This window comes from Mobula hypostoma, chromosome 2 (genome assembly GCF_963921235.1).
Source record: "Mobula hypostoma chromosome 2, sMobHyp1.1, whole genome shotgun sequence".
Classification (NCBI taxonomy): domain Eukaryota; kingdom Metazoa; phylum Chordata; class Chondrichthyes; order Myliobatiformes; family Myliobatidae; genus Mobula; species Mobula hypostoma.
In genome coordinates, this window is record NC_086098.1 from 241,705,388 (window position 1) to 241,724,327 (window position 18,940).

Genomic DNA, 18,940 nt, shown 5'->3' on the forward strand with positions numbered 1-18,940 from the left:
ACATATCCTTCCTGGAAATGGTCATTCTTTCCCTCCCCTTTCATTCTTCTATTCCCCATTCTAGCCTTTTACCTCTTCTCCTCGCCTGCCTATCACCTCCTCCTCATACCCCTCCTTCTTCCCTTTCTCCCATGGTCTACTCTCCTCTCCTCTCAGATTCCTTCCTTTCCAGCCCTTCATCTTCTCCACCCACCCGTCTTCACCCACCACCTTCTAGCTATCCTCCTTCCCTTCCCCTCCCCTTTCTTCTATTGTCTTCCCCCTTGCTTTGCAGTCCTGATGAACGGTCTTGGCCTGAAACGTCGACTGTTTGTTCATTTCCTGACCTGCTGAGCTCCTCCAGCATTTTGTGTGTCTTGCCCTGGATTTCCGGCATCTGCAGAACCTCTGGTTTAACATTCAAATGTTTGACGGCACAGTAGCATAGCGGTTAGTGTACCGCTTCACAGCACCAGCGACCCGTGTTTGATTCCTGCTGTTATGTCTAAGGAGCTTATAGGTGCTCTGTATGACTGGCCGGGTTTCCTCCGGGTGCTCTGGATTCCTCCCACATTCTGAAGACGCACGGGTTATAGTTAGTAAGTTGTGGGCTTGCTACGTTGGCGCTGGAAGTGTGGCGACACTTGCGGCTGCCCCCAGCACATCCTTGGACTGTTGGTTGCTGATGCAAACAACACATTTCACTGTATGTCTCAATGTACGTCGAACATATCAAGCTAATCTTTAACTTGAACCCAGCCCACAAACCAAAACCCCCGCTGGGTTCCAACTCCTTCCTGAGACTCCTCCGCCAAGTTTCAAGTTCAATTTCACGCTCAGTTTATTGTCGTTCAACCGTACACATGTAGACAGCCAAACGAAACAACATTCCTCTGGACCAAGGTGCACAACACAGTACAAATAACTCACACGCAAAACACAAAGTTTTGTAAATATTAATAGATTACCTCAAATAAATTAACAAATATTAAGGTACACTTACACACAAGATAACAAGTAAACAGAATAACTCTACTGGCTCTTCATGCGTGATGAGACCGGGATGATGGCAGGGAGTTCAGGGAAGAAGCTGTTTCCCATCTTAACCTAACGCTAAGCTATCTCCTGCCTGATGGTAGTGGGTCAAAGTCAGGGGCTCTCAAACTGGGGTCCATGGACCCTTCGATTAATGGTCGGAGTGTTCCCGCTAACATATTTTGCTACCAGCGCACGAAGGAATTCAAACTGCGCACAAAATGTTGTCACCCTCTACCTCATTAGCATCTTTCACGTTCGTACACAATCACATTTCCTTTTCCAGTTTCTGATGCGGACGATGTTGACAATGTGGAGTTTGTGATGATTTGTCTGCAGTTTTTAGAACTGGTTTATTTATACCGGTTTTATTGAAGAGATTATTGATTCACTATGTTGAATTCCAAGGAAGCAAAGAACGTGAAGCGCAAAAGAACTGCTGGTTCATTTAAAGCACAATGATTTAATGAAACAGTAGAAACTGCTGCACTGAAAGCTCTTGAGGTCAAGAGCTTGCAGCTACGGGAAATATTTATGTACAATACAGAAACTAGTGTTACCTGTGTGTATTGTCGCAATGCAGAAGTTGCTGGAGAATTTGCAAGCACGAAGAAGTGGAGTGATATTTGAAAACTTGACTTTTTAAAGCATCATTTAGCAAGCAAATCACACACGGACGATATGTGAAAACTCTGGCGAGAAAATCCTTCATTACCAGCTACAGGCCTGCTACATGTGTTTTGTGAGAGTGCAGATGAACGAGAGCAAAAACGATCAAACCTAGAGGAGATCAAAGTTCTTATTGACAGTGTTTTACTAGCTGTTAAAATGAATTCCTTCTATATTCAAAATTCAGTAAGCACATGTTATTGTCACTGGGCAAAAAAACTGCACAGCACAAAATTTTTGCGCACACTGGTCATTACAAATCAGAGGCAACATTGATGGTTGGGGTCCATGGCACAAGAAAACATTGGGAACCCCTCGTCAAAGTGACCGTGAGACGGATGGGAGGGGTCATTGACCATGTCTTCCTCACCTGTAAGGCCTTGGAGTGGTGATTCTGGCAGGCCAGCTCCTGCTCGACCTCTGACACGGCCATCAAGTTGCGTTCCGCCACCAGCCTCGACAGCTCGCCCACCACCGTCACGTGCTTGGCCACCGTGCCGGACATCTTCTTGAACTGAGGGTAGTTCTCAACAAAAGCCTAAGGAGAAATGAGGTCACTGGAGTACGTTCCGTCCGACCCTCTCCTCTGACATGATAAAATAACCGAGGGCCACAACCAAACCTGGAGCATCCCATCCCTCCCCAATTACTTTGTTCCACCCTGGAAAAGATTCCATAAACACAAGAGATTCCGAAGATGCTGGAAATCTTGAGAAACACACACAAAATGCTGGAGAAACTCAGATTTAATATAATCAAACAAACTCAATATTGATTCATGCAGGGCAAATCATCTTTCACAAATTACTTGTGTTCTTTGAAGATGAGCCAGGGAGAGTTGATAGAGGCGAGGCAGTATTGAGACTTCCAAAAGGCATTTGATAAGGTTCCACATTGGAGTACTGGAGAAGGTGTATTAGTGGGGGTTGACGATCAGTACTCACACAGAAAACTGGGTTGCAAGTTTTTTTAAACCCACACAAAGTGCTGGAGGAATTCAGAAAGTTAGGCAGCATCTATCTAGAGGAGTAAACAGCCGACATTTTGGGACCAAGACTGTTCGTCAGAATGGGAAGGAAGGGGGAAAAACACAGAATAAGAAGGTGGAGGGAAGGGAATGAGTATAAGATGGCAGATGATAGGTGAAGGGGAAAGGTGGCTGGGCGAGGGAGGGAGGAGGGTGAGGTTAAGAAGCTGGGAGATGATAAGATGGTCAAGAGATGAAGAAAAAGGAAATGATAGGAGAGGAGAATGGACCTTGGAAGGAAGAGAGGTGCCAGAGGGAGATGATAGGCAGGTGTGAAGAAAAGAAGGGGTGAGAGGGGAACCAGAATGGGGAATGGAAAAAGGGAGAAGAGAGAAGGGGGAAGGGGTAGAAATTACTGGAAGTTGGATAAATCAATGCTCATGCCATCAGATTGGATTGAATTTGAGGTGTTGGTCATCCAATCTGAGTTTAACATCATAATAGTAGGGGAGACCATGGACAGACATGTCAGAATGGGAATGGAGATCAAATTGAAATGAGAGCCCATTCTGTCTCCCCTGGTCTCACCTATCACCTGCCAGCTTGTACTCCTCCCCTTCCCCACCCTGTTATTTCCGCTTCTTCTCCCTTCCTTTCCAGTCCTGATGAAGATTCTTGGGCCGAATCATCAACTGTTTACTCCCCTCCATAGTTGGGATTTCCTCCAGCAACTTGTGTGTTGGAAAAGATCCCAGCCCTGTTTTCGATGTGAATACTGATTTTCAACCCTTGGCAATACACCTTTCTCCACTACTGTGGAACCTTATTAAATGCCTTTTTGAAGTCTCAATACTTGACATCTACTGGTTCTCCTCTATCCATCCTCCCCAACACTTTAAGAACCCAAGTAATATCTGAGAGATGATTTGCCCTTTGTGATCCTACATTGAGTTTTGTTTGATTAGATTAAGCTTTCCTTATTGGCTGTTTCATCTTTGATTACTGACTTCAAACCAACCACCTCACCTACCCTCCCACCAATACATACCTCTCCTCACTACCTCCTCTCCTCTCCCCTGCTCCATTGCCTGACTGCACTGGGCCGAGCCACTTAACACCCTCTCCCAAACCCCTCTCATCACTCCCTGACACTTCTTCCCACTCCATCCTCCCTTTCCGTATCACCCTCACCTTCATGTCAGCGATGGACTCTAGTTTCTGCTGTCGTTTGGGTTTCTTCTTCTGGAAATCTTCCATCAGGTTCTTGATGTTGCAGCCAATCTCGCCAAAGTTCAGGTACATGTTCTGTAAAGGAGGGAGAGGCAGTGAGAGAGGAGGAAGGCAGTGGGGAGGGGAGGTGAGGGGCGGGAGGGTGTTGGGACTTACGTTGGCATAGAACTCATCGCTGTCGGCTGAGAGCACCACCTCCTTCAGGTCTCTGCTGATGCCTGGCACCCGGGACAGGTCGATGCGATTGTTACTAATCCCCAGCAGCTCGTGAACCATCGCCTGGTATGTCCACTGTAAAACACACACCACTGAGCTGTACCAACAGGGTAGCAGACACCAACAGAATCAACAAACTCATCCGTAAGGCCAGTGATGTTGTGGGAATGAAACTGGACTCTCTGATGATGGTGTCTGAAACGAGGATGCTGTCCAAGTTGCATGCCATCTTGGACAATGTCTCCCATCCACTACATAATGTACTGGGTGGGCACAGGAGTACATTCAGCCAGAGACTCATTCCACCGAGATGCAACACAGAGCGTCATAGGAAGTCATTCCCGCCTGTGGCCATCAAACTTTACAACTCCTCCCTTGGAGGGTCAATAGGCTGGTCCTGGACTTATTTCCTGGCATAATTCACATATTACTATTTAACTATTTATGGTTTTATTACTATTTAATTATTTATGGTGCAACTGTAATAAAAACCAATTTCCCCCGGGATCAATAAAGTTTGACTATGACTATGACTAATTGATACCATCCCAATGCACGCCCCCACATACTCCCCGAGGACTGCGTCGGTACCTACTGGGGCTCTGCTGGGGGCTGTGTCAGTATTTACAAGGGATCCAGGGGAGTATGTCAGTACTTACTGGGGGTCCCGGGGAGTGTGTCATTATTTTCAGGGAGACCCCAGAGATGTGTTTATGTTTACAGGGGGCTCCGGGGAGTGTGTGGTTATTCACGGGGAGTTTCAATACATTACCATTCTGCTTCTCTGCACCTATCCCATTGCCTGGATACAAGTACAGTTGAGTCAGAAAGACAATACTCCATTTTCTGTTCAACTCCCGTGTCCAACTGCATCGGGGAAGTGTGTTGAGCTGTTTAAAGGTGCAGGTGATAGGCTGTGGACCACCAGCTCCCTCTGCTGCTCAGACCCTCACACTGCAAGGCTCACCATATTCAATCCATGACTGAGATGTGAGTGTAGGGAAAAAGGGGAACTCAAAGATCAAAATAATATTATGCAAGTACGTACACGTCACCATGTACTACCTCAGGATTTATTTTCTTTCAGGCACTTACAGAAAAAATAAGAAATACATTAGAATTTTTCAAAAAAAATTCGACCTAAAGAAGGACTGACAAACACTAATGTGCATATGAAAATACTATTAAGAACAAGAGTTATAAAGAGTCCTCGAAAGTGGGTCTGTGGCAGTGGAATCAGCTCAGAGTGGTAGTGATTAAGATTAACCACGCTGGTCCGGGGGCCTGATGGTTGTAGGGTAATAGCTGCTCCTGAACCTGGCAGTGTGGGAGCTTTCTGTACCTCCTGCCTGATGGTAGTAGCAAGGAGAGAACATTGCCTGGATGGTTGGTGGGGGGGGGGGGTCTTTGATGATGGACGCTGCTTTCTCATGCGGATGTGCACGGTCACGGGAAGGGCTTTGCCTGTGACGGACAGGCCATTTTCTGTAGGCTTTTCTGCTCCTAGGCATTGGTGATTCCATACCAGGCCACATGACTCCAAAACTGACCGATTCCTCCACCGTTCTTCCTGCCCCTCATACCTGCGGGAGGGGCAGAGGTTCGTTGATAAAATTTGCATCCCCTCCCCCCGCTCTGCCAGGAGAAAGGGACAGGCAGGCAGGCTGGGAAATGGTCCCAGCAATAGATGATGGTTAGGTGATTGATGCTGAGAATCAAGGCCCAAAGATCAAAGCAGAGGTCTGGAAGTCTGTTGTCCAGAGGTGAATCTGCAAACCTCTGTGAGTCCGCTGGGGAGGTCAAAGCCCAACGTCTGCAGGCCCGAGTCCGCTGGGGGCCTGTCCTGGGCGTTAAAGGACTGTGTATGTGTGTGGGTGGCAGGGGCTTTTGTTTTTGCTGGCTGTTGAGTTCCGTGTTGTTCTGCCAATCATTGTGGGCATGCTACATTGGCACCGGAATGTGTGGCGACACTCGTGGGCTGTCGAACAGCACATCCTCAGATGTGCTGGCTGTTCATGCAAATGACACATTTCACCGTGTATCAGGACTGGGTAACAGCCTCTTCCCTCAGGCTGTGAGCCTAGTGACTACCCTGCCAGTACCAAGATCTCCACTAGGGCAGCAAGCTGTTTACCTGTACTGCGCACTGCATGCATTTTGAATTATAGTTTATCAACTTATTTCCAGTAATATTTTGTTTTATGTGCTGTGTGCGATATACGTTTTGAGGGTGCACCATGGTCCAGAGGAATGTTGTTCATTTCGTTGTATATATATATATGACAATAATCTGATGACAATAAACTTGAACTTGCATGTTTTGATGTACAGGTGGCAAAAAATGTGAATCTTGGTCCCACCTACCCTGCCAGTTTAATTCCAGAGGGAGAGTGACCAGCCCTCCCAGCAGACACGGGAAGGTCCACCCCACCCCTGGGAGAGCAGGTAAGAGGCGAGGGGGAGGAGGGGAGACGAGGCTCACCTGGTTGAGGAGAGGGGTGATGGGATCACTGCTTCGATCCAAAATGAGCAGCAACGGAGGAACCTCTGTCCTGCGGAAGTCGAAGAGCTCGTACTCCCTAGTGATGACTTGCTGCCGTGGGGGAGAGCAAGAGAGACAAAAAGAATTAGTTAACGCTGAGATTGGGAGGAAGTACAAGAGAGATTGGGGCAGGTTAAAGGCCATTAAACACAGCCTGCCATTCAATACAACTGAAAATCGGGGAATTGCAAAGGGTTCGCAAACACATACAGTTTGTTGCAAGAAAAAGTTTGTGAATCCTTTGGTTTTCTGCATTAATTACTCATAAAATGTGGTCTGATCTTCATCTAGGTCACAATAATAGACAAACACAATCTGCCTAAACTAACAACAAACAATTGTACTGCTTCTCATCAGTACCGAGTACACCATTTAAACAATCACATTCTAGGTTAAAAAACGTATGTGAACCTCTGGGATAAAGCCTTCTCCTAAAGCTATTTGGAGTCAGGAGTCCCAATCAATGAGATGAGATTGGACGTGTGGGTTGTGTGCCCTATTAAAAAAAATGCACAAAGTCAGGTTACTGACAGACCCTGCTCTTCTTAAGAAAGATCTGTTTATGTGCACCATGCTTCAATCAAAACAACTTTCAGAGGACCTTAGAAGAAAAATTGTAGAGATGCGTGAAGCTAGAAAAGGCTACAAAAGCATTTCTAAAGACCTGAGTGTTCATCAGTCCACAGTAAGAGAAACTGTCTACAAATGGAGGAAGTTCAGTGCTGTTGCTACTCTCCCTAGGAGTGGGCATCCTGCAAAGATTACAGCAAGAATATAATGTACAATGCTGAAGTAAGTGAAAAAGAACCCAAGGGTAACAGGAAAGGACCTGCAGAAATCATGAGAACTTGCTAAAGTCTCTATTCATGTGTCCACTATAACAAAAACACTGAACAAGAATGGTGTTCATGGAAGGACACCACGGAGGAAACCACGCCTCTCCAAAAAAAACTTTGCAGGACATCTCAAGTTTGCAAAAGAGCACCAGGATGTTCTACAATGCTTCTGGAACAATGTTCTGTGGACAGATGAGACAACAGTTGAACTGGCAGAAATTGGCAGAAATGCACACCGCTATGTTTGGAGGGAAAAGGGCACTGCACACTAACACCAAAAACGGCAGCATGGTTTGGGGCTGCTTTGCTGTCTCAGGGCCTGGACAGTTTGCAATCATTGAGGAAACAATGAATTCAAAATTGTATCAAGACATTTTACAGGAGAATGTCAGGGTAGCGGTCTATCACCAGAAGCTGGATGATGCAACAAGACAATGATCCAAAACACAAGTAAATCAACAACAGAATGGCTTAAAAAGAAAATCTGTGTTTTCGAATGGCCAAGTCAGAGTCCAAAGCTTAACCCAATTGAGATCTGTGGCTTGACCTGAAGAGGGCTGTTCATGCAAGGTGTCCCAGAAATTCCGATGAACTGAAACTGTTTTTGAGGAACGGTTTAAAATTTCTCCTACCCATTGAGCAAGTCTGATCAGTAGCCACAGGAAACACTTGCTGGAGGTTATTGCTGGTAAAGGAGATTCTACCAATTATTGAATACAAGGGTTCACATACTTTTTCCAGCCTGGACCGTGAATGATTAAATCATGTGTTCAATAAAGATGATGAAAAGTACAATTGTTTGTGTGTTATTAGTTTAGGCAGATTGTGTTTGTCTATTATTGTGACTTAGATGAAAATCAGACCACATTTTATGAGTAATTAATGCAGAAAACCAAGTAATTACAAAGGGTTCACAAACTTTTCCCTGCAGCTGAATGTATACTTATTCTAATTTATAATTTTTAAAAAATGAACATTTATTGCACTGTACTGCTGCCACAAAATGACAAACTTCACTACCTACGCCTGTGATATTAAACCTGGTTCTGGTCTATACTGGCCTTAACCTTACAGTGTTGCCTCGGGAAGGCTAATCAAATGATCGTGGATAAACCCGAGATATTCTGCAGATGCTGTACACTCTGTGCCTGCTCTATTAGGTACAGGAGGACCACAGAGTATATTTCTGTATGTTTGTGGTCTTCTGCTACTGTTGCTCATCCACTTCAAGACTCAACATGCTGTGCGTTCTGAGATGCTGAACCAATCCATCTGGCACCAGTAATCATTCCACGGTCAAAGAGTCCCACAGGGGTCGGTGTTGGGACTGCTTCTTTTCACAATGTACATCAATGATTTGGGTGATGGAATTGAGGGAATTGATGGCTTTGTGGCCAAGTTTGCGAACAATATGAAGATAGGTGGAGGGACAGGTAGTATTGAGGAAGCCGGGAGTTTGCAGAAGGACTTAATTGGGCCAGATGGCCTACTCCTGCTCCTATTTTTAATGTTCTTATTACTGTTCCCATTTCCTTGCTTGTGATACACTTTAAGTTTACTGGTCTATAGTTACCAGGGACAGTGGGACAACATTCGCCCACTTCCAGTTCTTAGGGATTTCACCAGTCTTCAACGGCTTTTGGAAAATACATGTTACGAGTTTGCATATATAACCTCTTTAAGTACTGTTGGATAAATGTTGCCTGGCCTGGAGATTCATTAACTTTCAGCCTTTCCAGCCAAAGCAGGACCTCACTTTCTAAGATCTCCAAGTCACTAAAAACAACCTTATTTCTCTCTACACTTATTGCTAACATCTTTGCAGGCGAATACTTCAGCAAGATACGAGTTAAGAGTATCCGTTATGTCCTCCTCTGTGTAAGTTAACTCCCCACTATTATTTCTAGTAAACATTATCTTTCTCCTTGACTTTTCTTTTACTAAAAAATCTCTCAGGATCAATCTTAGAATTATCAGCAATATCCTTCTCAATCTATCTTTTGGCAATCTGAATTTCCCTCTTGATTATAGCTCTCATATTTAATATGCCCTATAGTTAACATTATTACTATTTTTTGTATTCCTTATATAGTTGTGTGGGCACATGGCCAAGTGGTTAAGGCATTGGACTAGCGACCTTAAGGTCGTGAGTTCGAGCCCCAGCTGATTTAATCACACATTGCTCTGCGACGACACTGGTGCCAAGCTGTATGGGTTCTAATGCCCTTCCCTTGGACAACATCGGTGTCGTGGAGAGGGGAGACTTGCAGCATGGGCAACTGCTGGTTTTCCATACAACCTTTCCCAGGCCTGCGCCCTGGAGAGTGAAGACTTCCCAGGTGCAGATCCATGGTCTCGCAAGACTAATGGATGCCTTTTTTTTATATAGTTGTCTTTTCTTCAATAATTTTTTATCCATATCTTTATTTATCTATGTAGTTGAGCTATTGTTTTTATTGCTTCTCCTGACCTTGGGTATGAACATTTCCTGCACTGTGTGTATTACCTCTTTAAATCAACCCCATTGTTCCTCAACTGACTCAACACCAAGTGTAGAAGATTGGCAAAGGATACAGCAGAATACAGATCACTTGCGGCTATGGGTGGGGAAATAGCAGATAGTGTTTAACTCAACCATTTGTGAAGTGCTGCACGTTGGGAGATAAAATGTAAAGAGACAGTGCATGGATAATGTAAAGACCCGGAACAGTGTTGACAAGCAGAGGGATGTTGTGTCCAAGTCCATTGCTCCCTGAAAGTGACCACACGGGTTGGTAAGGTGGTAAAGATGCATGTGGTATGCTTGTTTTTATTAGCTGAGAAACTGAGTCAGATTCAGGAAGTTATGTTGAAACTTTATAAAACTCTAGTTAGGCCAGATCTGGAGCACTGCATACAGTTCTGGTCTCCCCATTACAGACATCCCACCTCTCCCGGAAGTTCCAGGAGTCTCCCGCATATTAACAGTGGTTCCCTGACGCCCACAAATTATATACAATATCACGGAAATCAATTTTTTTGAGAGTGAGCGAGAGAAAGCAAGAGAGAGCGCGAGAGCGACCACGAGAGAGAGCGCACGCGAGAGACAGCGCGAAAGCGAGACAGCGCGAGCAACCACGAGAGATCGCGCGCGTGCGAGAGAGAGCGCGAAAGCAAGCGAGACAGCGCGAGCGACCACAAGAGAGAGCGCGCGCGCGCGAGAGAGAGCGCGAAAGCAAGCGAGACAGCGCGAGCGACCACGAGAGAGAGCGCAAAAGCAAGCGAGACAGCGCGAGCGACGAGAGAGGGCACGCACGCGAGAGAGAGCGCGAAAGCGAGCGAGACAGCGCGAGCGACCACGAGAGAGCGCGCGAGAGAGCGCGAAAGCAGGCGAGACAGCGCGAGCAACCATGAGAGAGAGAGAGAGCGCGCGCGCGAGAGAGAACACAAAAGCAAGCGAGACAGCGCGAGCGACCATGAGAGAGAGCGCGCGCGAAAGCAAGCGAGACAGCGCGAGCGACGAGAGAGAGCGCGCGCGCATGAGACAGCGCAAAAGCAAGCGAGACAGCGCGAGCGACCACGAGAGAGCGCGAAAGCAAGCAAGACAGCGCGAGCGACCACGAGAGAGCGCGAAAGCAAGCGAGACAGCGCGAGCGACCACGAGAGAGAGCACGCGCGCGAGAGAGAGCGCAAAAGCAAGCGAGACAGCGCGAGCAACCATGAGAGAGAGAGAGAGCGCGCGCGAGAGAGAACACAACAGCAAGCGAGACAGCGCGAGCGACCACGAGAGCGCGTGCGAGAGCGCGAAATCAAGCGAGACAGCGCGAGCGACAAGAGAGAGCGCGCGCGTGAGAGAGAGCGCGAAAGCAAGCGAGACAGCGCGAGCGACCACGAGAGAGAGCGCGCGAAAGCAAGCGAGACAGCGCGAGCGACCACGAGAGCGCGCGAAAGCAAGCGAGACAGCGCGAGCGACCACGAGAGAGAGCGCGCGAAAGCAAGCGAGACAGCGCGAGCGAGAGCGCGGCATGGCAGAATGTTCCAAAAGAAAATATAAAACGTACGTCACCCCAGACTACACTGAAGTGTACCCCTGCCTAATGGGGGTCAAAAATAATGACAGTGTTGCTCGCTGCACTGTTTGCAACAGTGACTTTTCTATTGCCCATGGTGGGTTAAGACTGTAAAAGACATGTTGAGGGGAGTTTAACAGGGGTCATTCGTTCATTAGCATAGCTAACGTTATTTAAACTAGCTGGCTGGCTGCTAAGGAGCTACTCTATTGCAGACATCCCACCTCTCCCGGAAGTTCCGGGAGTCTCCCGCAAATTGATGGTGCTACCTCCCTGAAATGAGTTTTTGCAGGGTGGGATGTCTGACACTGCATTAACCAGGTTTAATATCACCAATATATGTTGCAAAATTTGGTGTTACTGGGACAACAGTATATTGCAATATACAATAGTGAAAATTATAAACCACAGTAAGAAATATTAAAATATATAAATATCAATAAATACACACACACCATAAGTCCACAAGCAGTGCAAAAAGAAAGTAAAAAAAAAAATACTAAGGTAGTGTTCATGGGCTCATTGTCCATTCAGAAACATCATGGGAGGGAAGAAGTTGTTCCTAAAACATTCAGTTCGTGTCTTCAGGCTCCTGTATCGCCTCCTCCATGGTAGCAATGAGAAGAGGGCACATCCTGGGTGACAGGGACCTTTTGGAGGCACCGATGGTGAGGAGTGCCCATGATGGATCTGGCTGAGTTTGCAGCTTTCTGATCCTGTGCACTCACCAGACGATGATGCAAACCATTAGAGTGCTCTCCACGGTACATCTGTAGAAATTTGTGAGTGTCTTTGGTGACATCCCAAATCTCCTCAAGCTCCAGATGAAATACAACCACTGTCATGCCCTTTTACAATTGCATCTGTATGTGATGCTGTGGTTTTACGAGGCACTGGTGAGGCCTCACCGTGAGTATTGTGAACAGTTCTGGGCTCCTCATCTTGGAAAAGATGTGCCGGTATTGGAGAGGTTTAGAGAAGGTTCACAAGGATGATTCCTGGAATGAAAGGGTTATCATACGAGGAATGTTTGATGGCTCTGGGTCTGTACTCGCTGGAATTCAGAAGGATGGGGACGGGATCTCATTGAAACCTTTTGAATGTTGAAAAACCTAGACAGAGCAGAAGTGGAAAGGATGTTTCCCATGGTGGGGGAGTCTAGAACAAGAGGGCACAACCTCAGGATAGAGGGGTGTCCTTTCAAAACAGATGTGGAGAAATTTCTTTAGCCAAAGGGTAGTGAACTGGTGGAAGTTGTTGCCACATGCAGCTGTGGAGGCCAGGTCATTGGGTGTATTTAAGGCAGAGATTGATAGGTTCTTGATTGGAAATGGTATCAAAGATTATGTGGAGAAGGCCGAGAACTGGGGTTGAGGAGGAGATAGAAAAAGGATCAGCCATGATTGAATGGCGGAGCACTTGATGGGCCAGATGCCGAATTCTGCTCCTACGTCTTATGGTCTTATGTTGGGCCCAAGGTAGATCTTCAGAGACATTGACACCCAGGAATTTGAAACTGCTCACCCTTTCCACTTGTGATCCCTCAGTGGGGATTTGTGTGTGTTCCTTCAACTTCCCCTCCTGAAGTCCTCAATTAAATCTTTGATCTGACTGATGTTGAGTAAATGGCTGTTGCTGCAAGACCGCTCAAACAGCTGATCTATCTCACTCTTGTACGCCTCCTCATCACCACCTGAAATTCTGCCAACAATAGTTGTGTCATCAGCAGACATACAGACGTGATTTGAACAGCAGCCTGATGTAGAAATTACTATTGCTCAGGTGATCCTGGCCGAGTGGAGAGCCAGTGATTTGCATCCGCTGTAGACCTACTGTGGTGACCACAGCAGCCAAGGAAGTCTCCAACCCTGACAACTTTTCATACCATTAGACCAAGATTTTTGAGGCCGAGAGAGTGCAATGGCCTTTTCACTATACAACTCCACCTGCACAAGTTACATCGTTGTCGGAAAGGACAACCAACACATAACCGTATAGAGGAGACACCTGTATCTTTCTTTCACTAGAAATCTCTAATACCAGAGAGGAATGCAGAAGGATGAGAGGGGATAAGTTCGAGATATGCGGGGGAAATTTTTTTTAAAACACAGAGAACGGTGAGTGCCTGGGTTGGTGGTGGAGGCAGATACCACAGAGGCTCTTGGATAAACATGAGAATGTACAGAAGGGTAGGGAGCACAGGTAGGCAGAAGGAATTAGTTTCACAGTTAATTAGTTTCGATGTGAACATGAAGTTGATGAGCTGGGGTACAAACCCTGAGCCAACACTGGCTGCTCTGGACCCACTGATCCACCCAGCTCAGGACAACCGGGGACGGACGGCAAGTTTTTATTTAAAATTGAGATACAGAGTGGAACGGGTCCACTGTCCCATGTCACCCACCAGCACCCAATTTAACCCCAGCCTAATCACAGGATAATTTGCAATGACCAATTAACCTATGCCTTTGAACTGTGGGAGGAAACCAGATGCCTGCAGGAAACCCACATGGTCTGAGATACAGAGCTAGAATTTTGCACAGTACTGTGTTTATCAGTTTGGAGCGGAGAGCGAGTTTGCCGGAAATGGTAATCGTGGTCGATGGGTGGACCGTGAGTTCGGAGACGGGGAGGGGAAGCCACCATACGGCACTGCTCTTACCTTGACGGAGGCTGCCAACCGCTTGGCCATGTCTGAGGAAGCCTGGTAACGGATCATGGGGCATTTCTTCAGGGACAGGAGAACAGCCGTCAGTCCCTCCGTGCTCCGGACCATGGCCGGGAAGTTCCAGTTCCATCCCTGTGTGCGAGGACACCAATGCTTCAATCTTCCAAACACAAATACATCAGAACAGCGCACAGATCAGTGGTACACACAACCACCACACTGTCCCATCACACACTCCCGGGGTCAGACACAGAGTGAAGCTCCCTTTACACCGTCCCATCACACACTCCCGGGGTCAGACACAGAGTGAAACTCCCTCTACACTGACCCATCACACACTACTGGGGTCAGACACAGAGTGAAGCTCCCTCTACACCGTCCCATCACACACTCCCGGGGTCAGACACAGAGTGAAGCTCCCTCTACACTGTCCCATCACACACTCCCGGGGTCAGACACAGAGTGAAACTCCCTCCACACCGTCCCATCACACACTCCCGGGGTCAGACACAGAGTGAAACTCCCTCCACACCGTCCCATCAGACACTCCGGGGTCAGACACAGAGTGAATCTCCCTCCACACTGTCCCATCACACACTCCCGGGGTCAGACACAGAGTGAAGCTCCCTCTACAGTGTCACATCACACACTCCCGGGGTCAGACACAGAGTGAATCTCCCTCCACACTGTCCCACTCCCGGGGTCAGACACAGAGTGAAGCTCCCTCTACACCGTCCCATCACACACTCCCAGGGTCAGACACAGAGTGAATCTCCCTCCACACCGTCCCATCACACACTCCCGGGGTCAGACACAGAGTGAATCTCCCTCCACACTGTCCCATCACACACTCCCAGGGTCAGACACAGAGTGAATCTCCCTCCACACCGTCCCATCACACACTCCCGGGGTCAGACACAGAGTGAATCTCCCTCCACACCGTCCCATCACACACTCCCGGGGTCAGACACAGAGTGAAGCTCCCTCTACACCGTCCTGTCACACACTCCCGGGGTCAGACACAGAGTGAAGCTCCCTCCACACTGTCCCATCACACCCTCCCGGGATCAGACACAGAGTGAAACTCCCTCCACACCGTCCCATCACACACTCCCGGGGTCAGACACAGAGTGAAACTCCCTCCACACCGTCCCATCAGACACTCCGGGGTCAGACACAGAGTGAATCTCCCTCCACACTGTCCCATCACACACTCCCGGGGTCAGACACAGAGTGAAGCTCCCTCTACAGTGTCACATCACACACTCCCGGGGTCAGACACAGAGTGAATCTCCCTCCACACTGTCCCACTCCCGGGGTCAGACACAGAGTGAAGCTCCCTCTACACCGTCCCATCACACACTCCCAGGGTCAGACACAGAGTGAATCTCCCTCCACACCGTCCCATCACACACTCCCGGGGTCAGACACAGAGTGAATCTCCCTCCACACTGTCCCATCACACACTCCCAGGGTCAGACACAGAGTGAATCTCCCTCCACACCGTCCCATCACACACTCCCGGGGTCAGACACAGAGTGAATCTCCCTCCACACCGTCCCATCACACACTCCCGGGGTCAGACACAGAGTGAAGCTCCCTCTACACCGTCCTGTCACACACTCCCGGGGTCAGACACAGAGTGAAGCTCCCTCCACACTGTCCCATCACACCCTCCCGGGATCAGACACAGAGTGAATCTCCCTCCACACCGTCCCATCACACACTCCCGGGGTCAGACACAGAGTGAATCTCCCTCCACACTGTTCCATCACACACTCCCGGGGTCAGACACAGAGTGAATCTCCCTCCACACTGTTCCATCACACACTCCCGGGGTCAGACACAGAGTGAATCTCCCTCCACACTGTCCCATCACACACTCCCGGGGTCAGACACAGAGTGAATCTCCCTCCACACTGTCCCATCACACACTCCCGGGGTCAGACACAGAGTGAATCTCCCTCCACACTGTCCCATCACACATTCCCGTGGTCAGACACAGAGTGAATCTCCCTCCACACTGTCCCATCACACCCTCCCGGGGTCAGACACAGAGTGAATCTCACTCCACACTGTCCCATCACACACTCCCGGGGTCAGACACAGAGTGAAACTCCCTCTACACCGTCCCATCACACACTCCCGGGGTCAGACACAGAGTGAATCTCCCTCCACACTGTCCCATCACACCCTCCCGGGGTCAGACACAGAGTGAAACTCCCTCCACACTATTCCACTGACTTCTTACCTCAGAGCAGCCAGTGAGGTTGAAGGAAAACACGTGAGGGCTGACAGCGATAAAATCTCCATAAAACTCCTGCAAGAGCAAGAGGGAGAGGTGTGAGCCCAGACAGAACGAGTTTGGAAGCAGCAAAGTGTTCACTGGACACTTAAGCGGCCCACGTCACCAGGCTGAAGGGCACTCGACGTGGACCTGTATCCGATCAAGCAATGGTGCAGCAGTCAGTGCAGCTGCCCTGTAGCTTTCTGTTCAGTTCCGACAGCCGGCACTGTGCATCAGCCTGCGTGGAGTTAGCACGTTCTTCCTTTGACACCCTGGGAGTCCTCCCAGGTTCCAACAACTTCTGGGGGAAGTGGCTGGGTTGCTGTAAATTGTTCCCCTTACTGTGTGGATGGGGAAAGGGGTGTGGAAGTTGATGGAGGTGGAGAGTAGATTACCGGACGTGGTGGGGGGGGGGGTGCAGGGAATTAAGAGGTGACTTCTCCCTGAGGGGCTAGTAAGGATTCAGTGGGCTGAATGGCATCTCCAGGGTTAAAAGTAACTCAGTGATCCACTGGAGTCGTAGGTGACCCTCCCTAATTCCAGAGAGAGTGGGAGATCCACCCCTGCCCCAGCTACAGGGTTCCAAGGGCGTCCCAGGCTCCTCCTCAAACCCCATTGGTTAAGCCAGGGCCAATCAGCACTCACCTGGACTTCGGAGACCACCTCGTTCTCGTCTGCTTCTGCCAGATCCTTGATGTCGGCCTTGCTGATCACGTTACTGAAGTCTGTAAGGGAAGGGACAGTGAGAGCAGAGCAGCCCTGCGGCTGAAGAGAGACGACGAGAGACACTATAACATTACCCCACCCACTCCACCCCTGGCCAAACCCTTCTGCTGGACAAAGAGCAAGTGCAGCCTAATTCAGACAAACGCACAGCGGCGTGGCGTTTTAGGAAAACACAAGAGGGGAGGATCTCTACAGTGAACGGTGGGGTCCCCTGGAGTGTTGTAGGACAGAGGGACCCAGGAGTACAAGTATGTACTTCCCTGGGAATGGTGTTGCACATAGACTGGGAGAAGGTGGCATTTGCTACACAGGCCTTCATCAGTCCGGGCACTGGGTACAGAAGTTGGGATGTAATGTTTCAGTGGTTATCCACATTTGTGATATCGTGTTCAGTTCTGGTCACCCAATCATAGAGAAGTACCATGATGTCAAAATAGTTGCTGCAACACGTCCAGTGTGGTAGTGTAGTGGTTAGTGCTTGTCGTTCTCACTTTCAGCTTCCGCCACTGGCTCGCAGTCTCACGAAAAGGAGAGCTGAATGTGTAAGTCTCTCTCTGCCAGTACACTGCCTCTCCAACTGCAAGCCTCACGTAGTGCCTCTTCGCTGGCAGCACACAGAAACTGAACTCCTTTCGGACTCGGGCTGAACTACAGAGGACGGGGAGGAGGCCTGGCCCCTGCACGCACAGCAGGCAGCCCCACCGGTGTGTGGACACGCCCTGGTGCTCGTGAACCAGACCCCCAGCTGTGGGTAAATAGCCCCACTGCCTCGTGGGCAGCCTCAGGGGAGACGAAGGCTATGGGAGTAAACCCAGACAGCAAGTCCGGAGTGGGGCCGCTCAGGGGGCTGGACGCCATTGAATGTCCTTCCGGCAGCTCCTGCAGCCAAGCTGGTGCCAAGCGTATCGCTTCATAAACTTTCCTTTGGACAACACAGGAGAGGCCGAGAGGGAGATCTTAACAACTGGGCATCTCAGGATCTCCATACCCTCCGTCCAGGTTGGGATGATGATCACCATCACCCACTGTCCTTCGAGACAGATGGATAACAACCAGCCTCAGAGAAGATACCACTAAGCTGGAAAGAGCGCAGCGAAGATTTACGAGGTTGCTGTCGGGACTCGAGAGGCTGGGTTATGGAGAAAGGTAAAGCACGCTGGGACTTTATTCACTGGAGTACAGAAGAATGAGGGGTGACCTTGTAGAGGTGTATATAATCATGTGGGACGGGGGGGTTGGCGTAGATAGGATGAATACACACAATCTCTTTTCCAGGGTTGGAGAATCGTGAGCTGGAGGGTACATGTTTAAGGTGAGGGGGGAGAGATTTAATAGGAACCTGAGAGGCAACCTCTTCACCCAGAGGGTGGTCAATACATGGAATGAGCCAGGTACATTAACAATATTTAAAAGGAACTCGGACAGGTACACAGATAGGAAAGGTTTCAAGGGATACATGCTAAATACACAACTTCCGTGGTTAAGAAGGCGTACAGTGCATTGGTCTTCATCAACTGTGTGGTTGAGTTTAAGAGTCGAGAGGTATTGTTACAGCTATGTAGGACCCTGGTCAGACCCCACTTCTGGTCACCTCACTACAGGAAGGATGTGGAAACTATAGAAAGAAATGCAGAGGAGATTTACAAGGATGTTGCCTGGATTGGGGAGCATGCCTTATGAGAATAGGTTGAGTGAACTCGGCCTTTTCTCCTTGGAGCAATGGAGGATGAGGGGTG

The 18,940-nt window shown here is 48.7% G+C and overlaps 1 protein-coding gene across 1 annotated transcript in view; it reads right to left on the minus strand.

The window, feature by feature from the left end:
- vps45 (vacuolar protein sorting 45 homolog) overlaps positions 1 to 18,940 on the minus strand; it is a 63,446-nt gene that overhangs the window by 29,816 nt on the left and 14,690 nt on the right. The window contains exons 4-10 of the mRNA XM_063041816.1: positions 17,124 to 17,203; positions 16,443 to 16,511; positions 14,186 to 14,323; positions 6,579 to 6,689; positions 4,037 to 4,171; positions 3,842 to 3,955; positions 2,054 to 2,221 (exon numbers count right to left, since the gene is read on the minus strand). Of these exons, the coding sequence (XP_062897886.1) occupies positions 2,054 to 2,221; positions 3,842 to 3,955; positions 4,037 to 4,171; positions 6,579 to 6,689; positions 14,186 to 14,323; positions 16,443 to 16,511; positions 17,124 to 17,203 (815 nt within the window). The remainder of the gene's footprint in view (positions 1 to 2,053; positions 2,222 to 3,841; positions 3,956 to 4,036; positions 4,172 to 6,578; positions 6,690 to 14,185; positions 14,324 to 16,442; positions 16,512 to 17,123; positions 17,204 to 18,940) is intronic.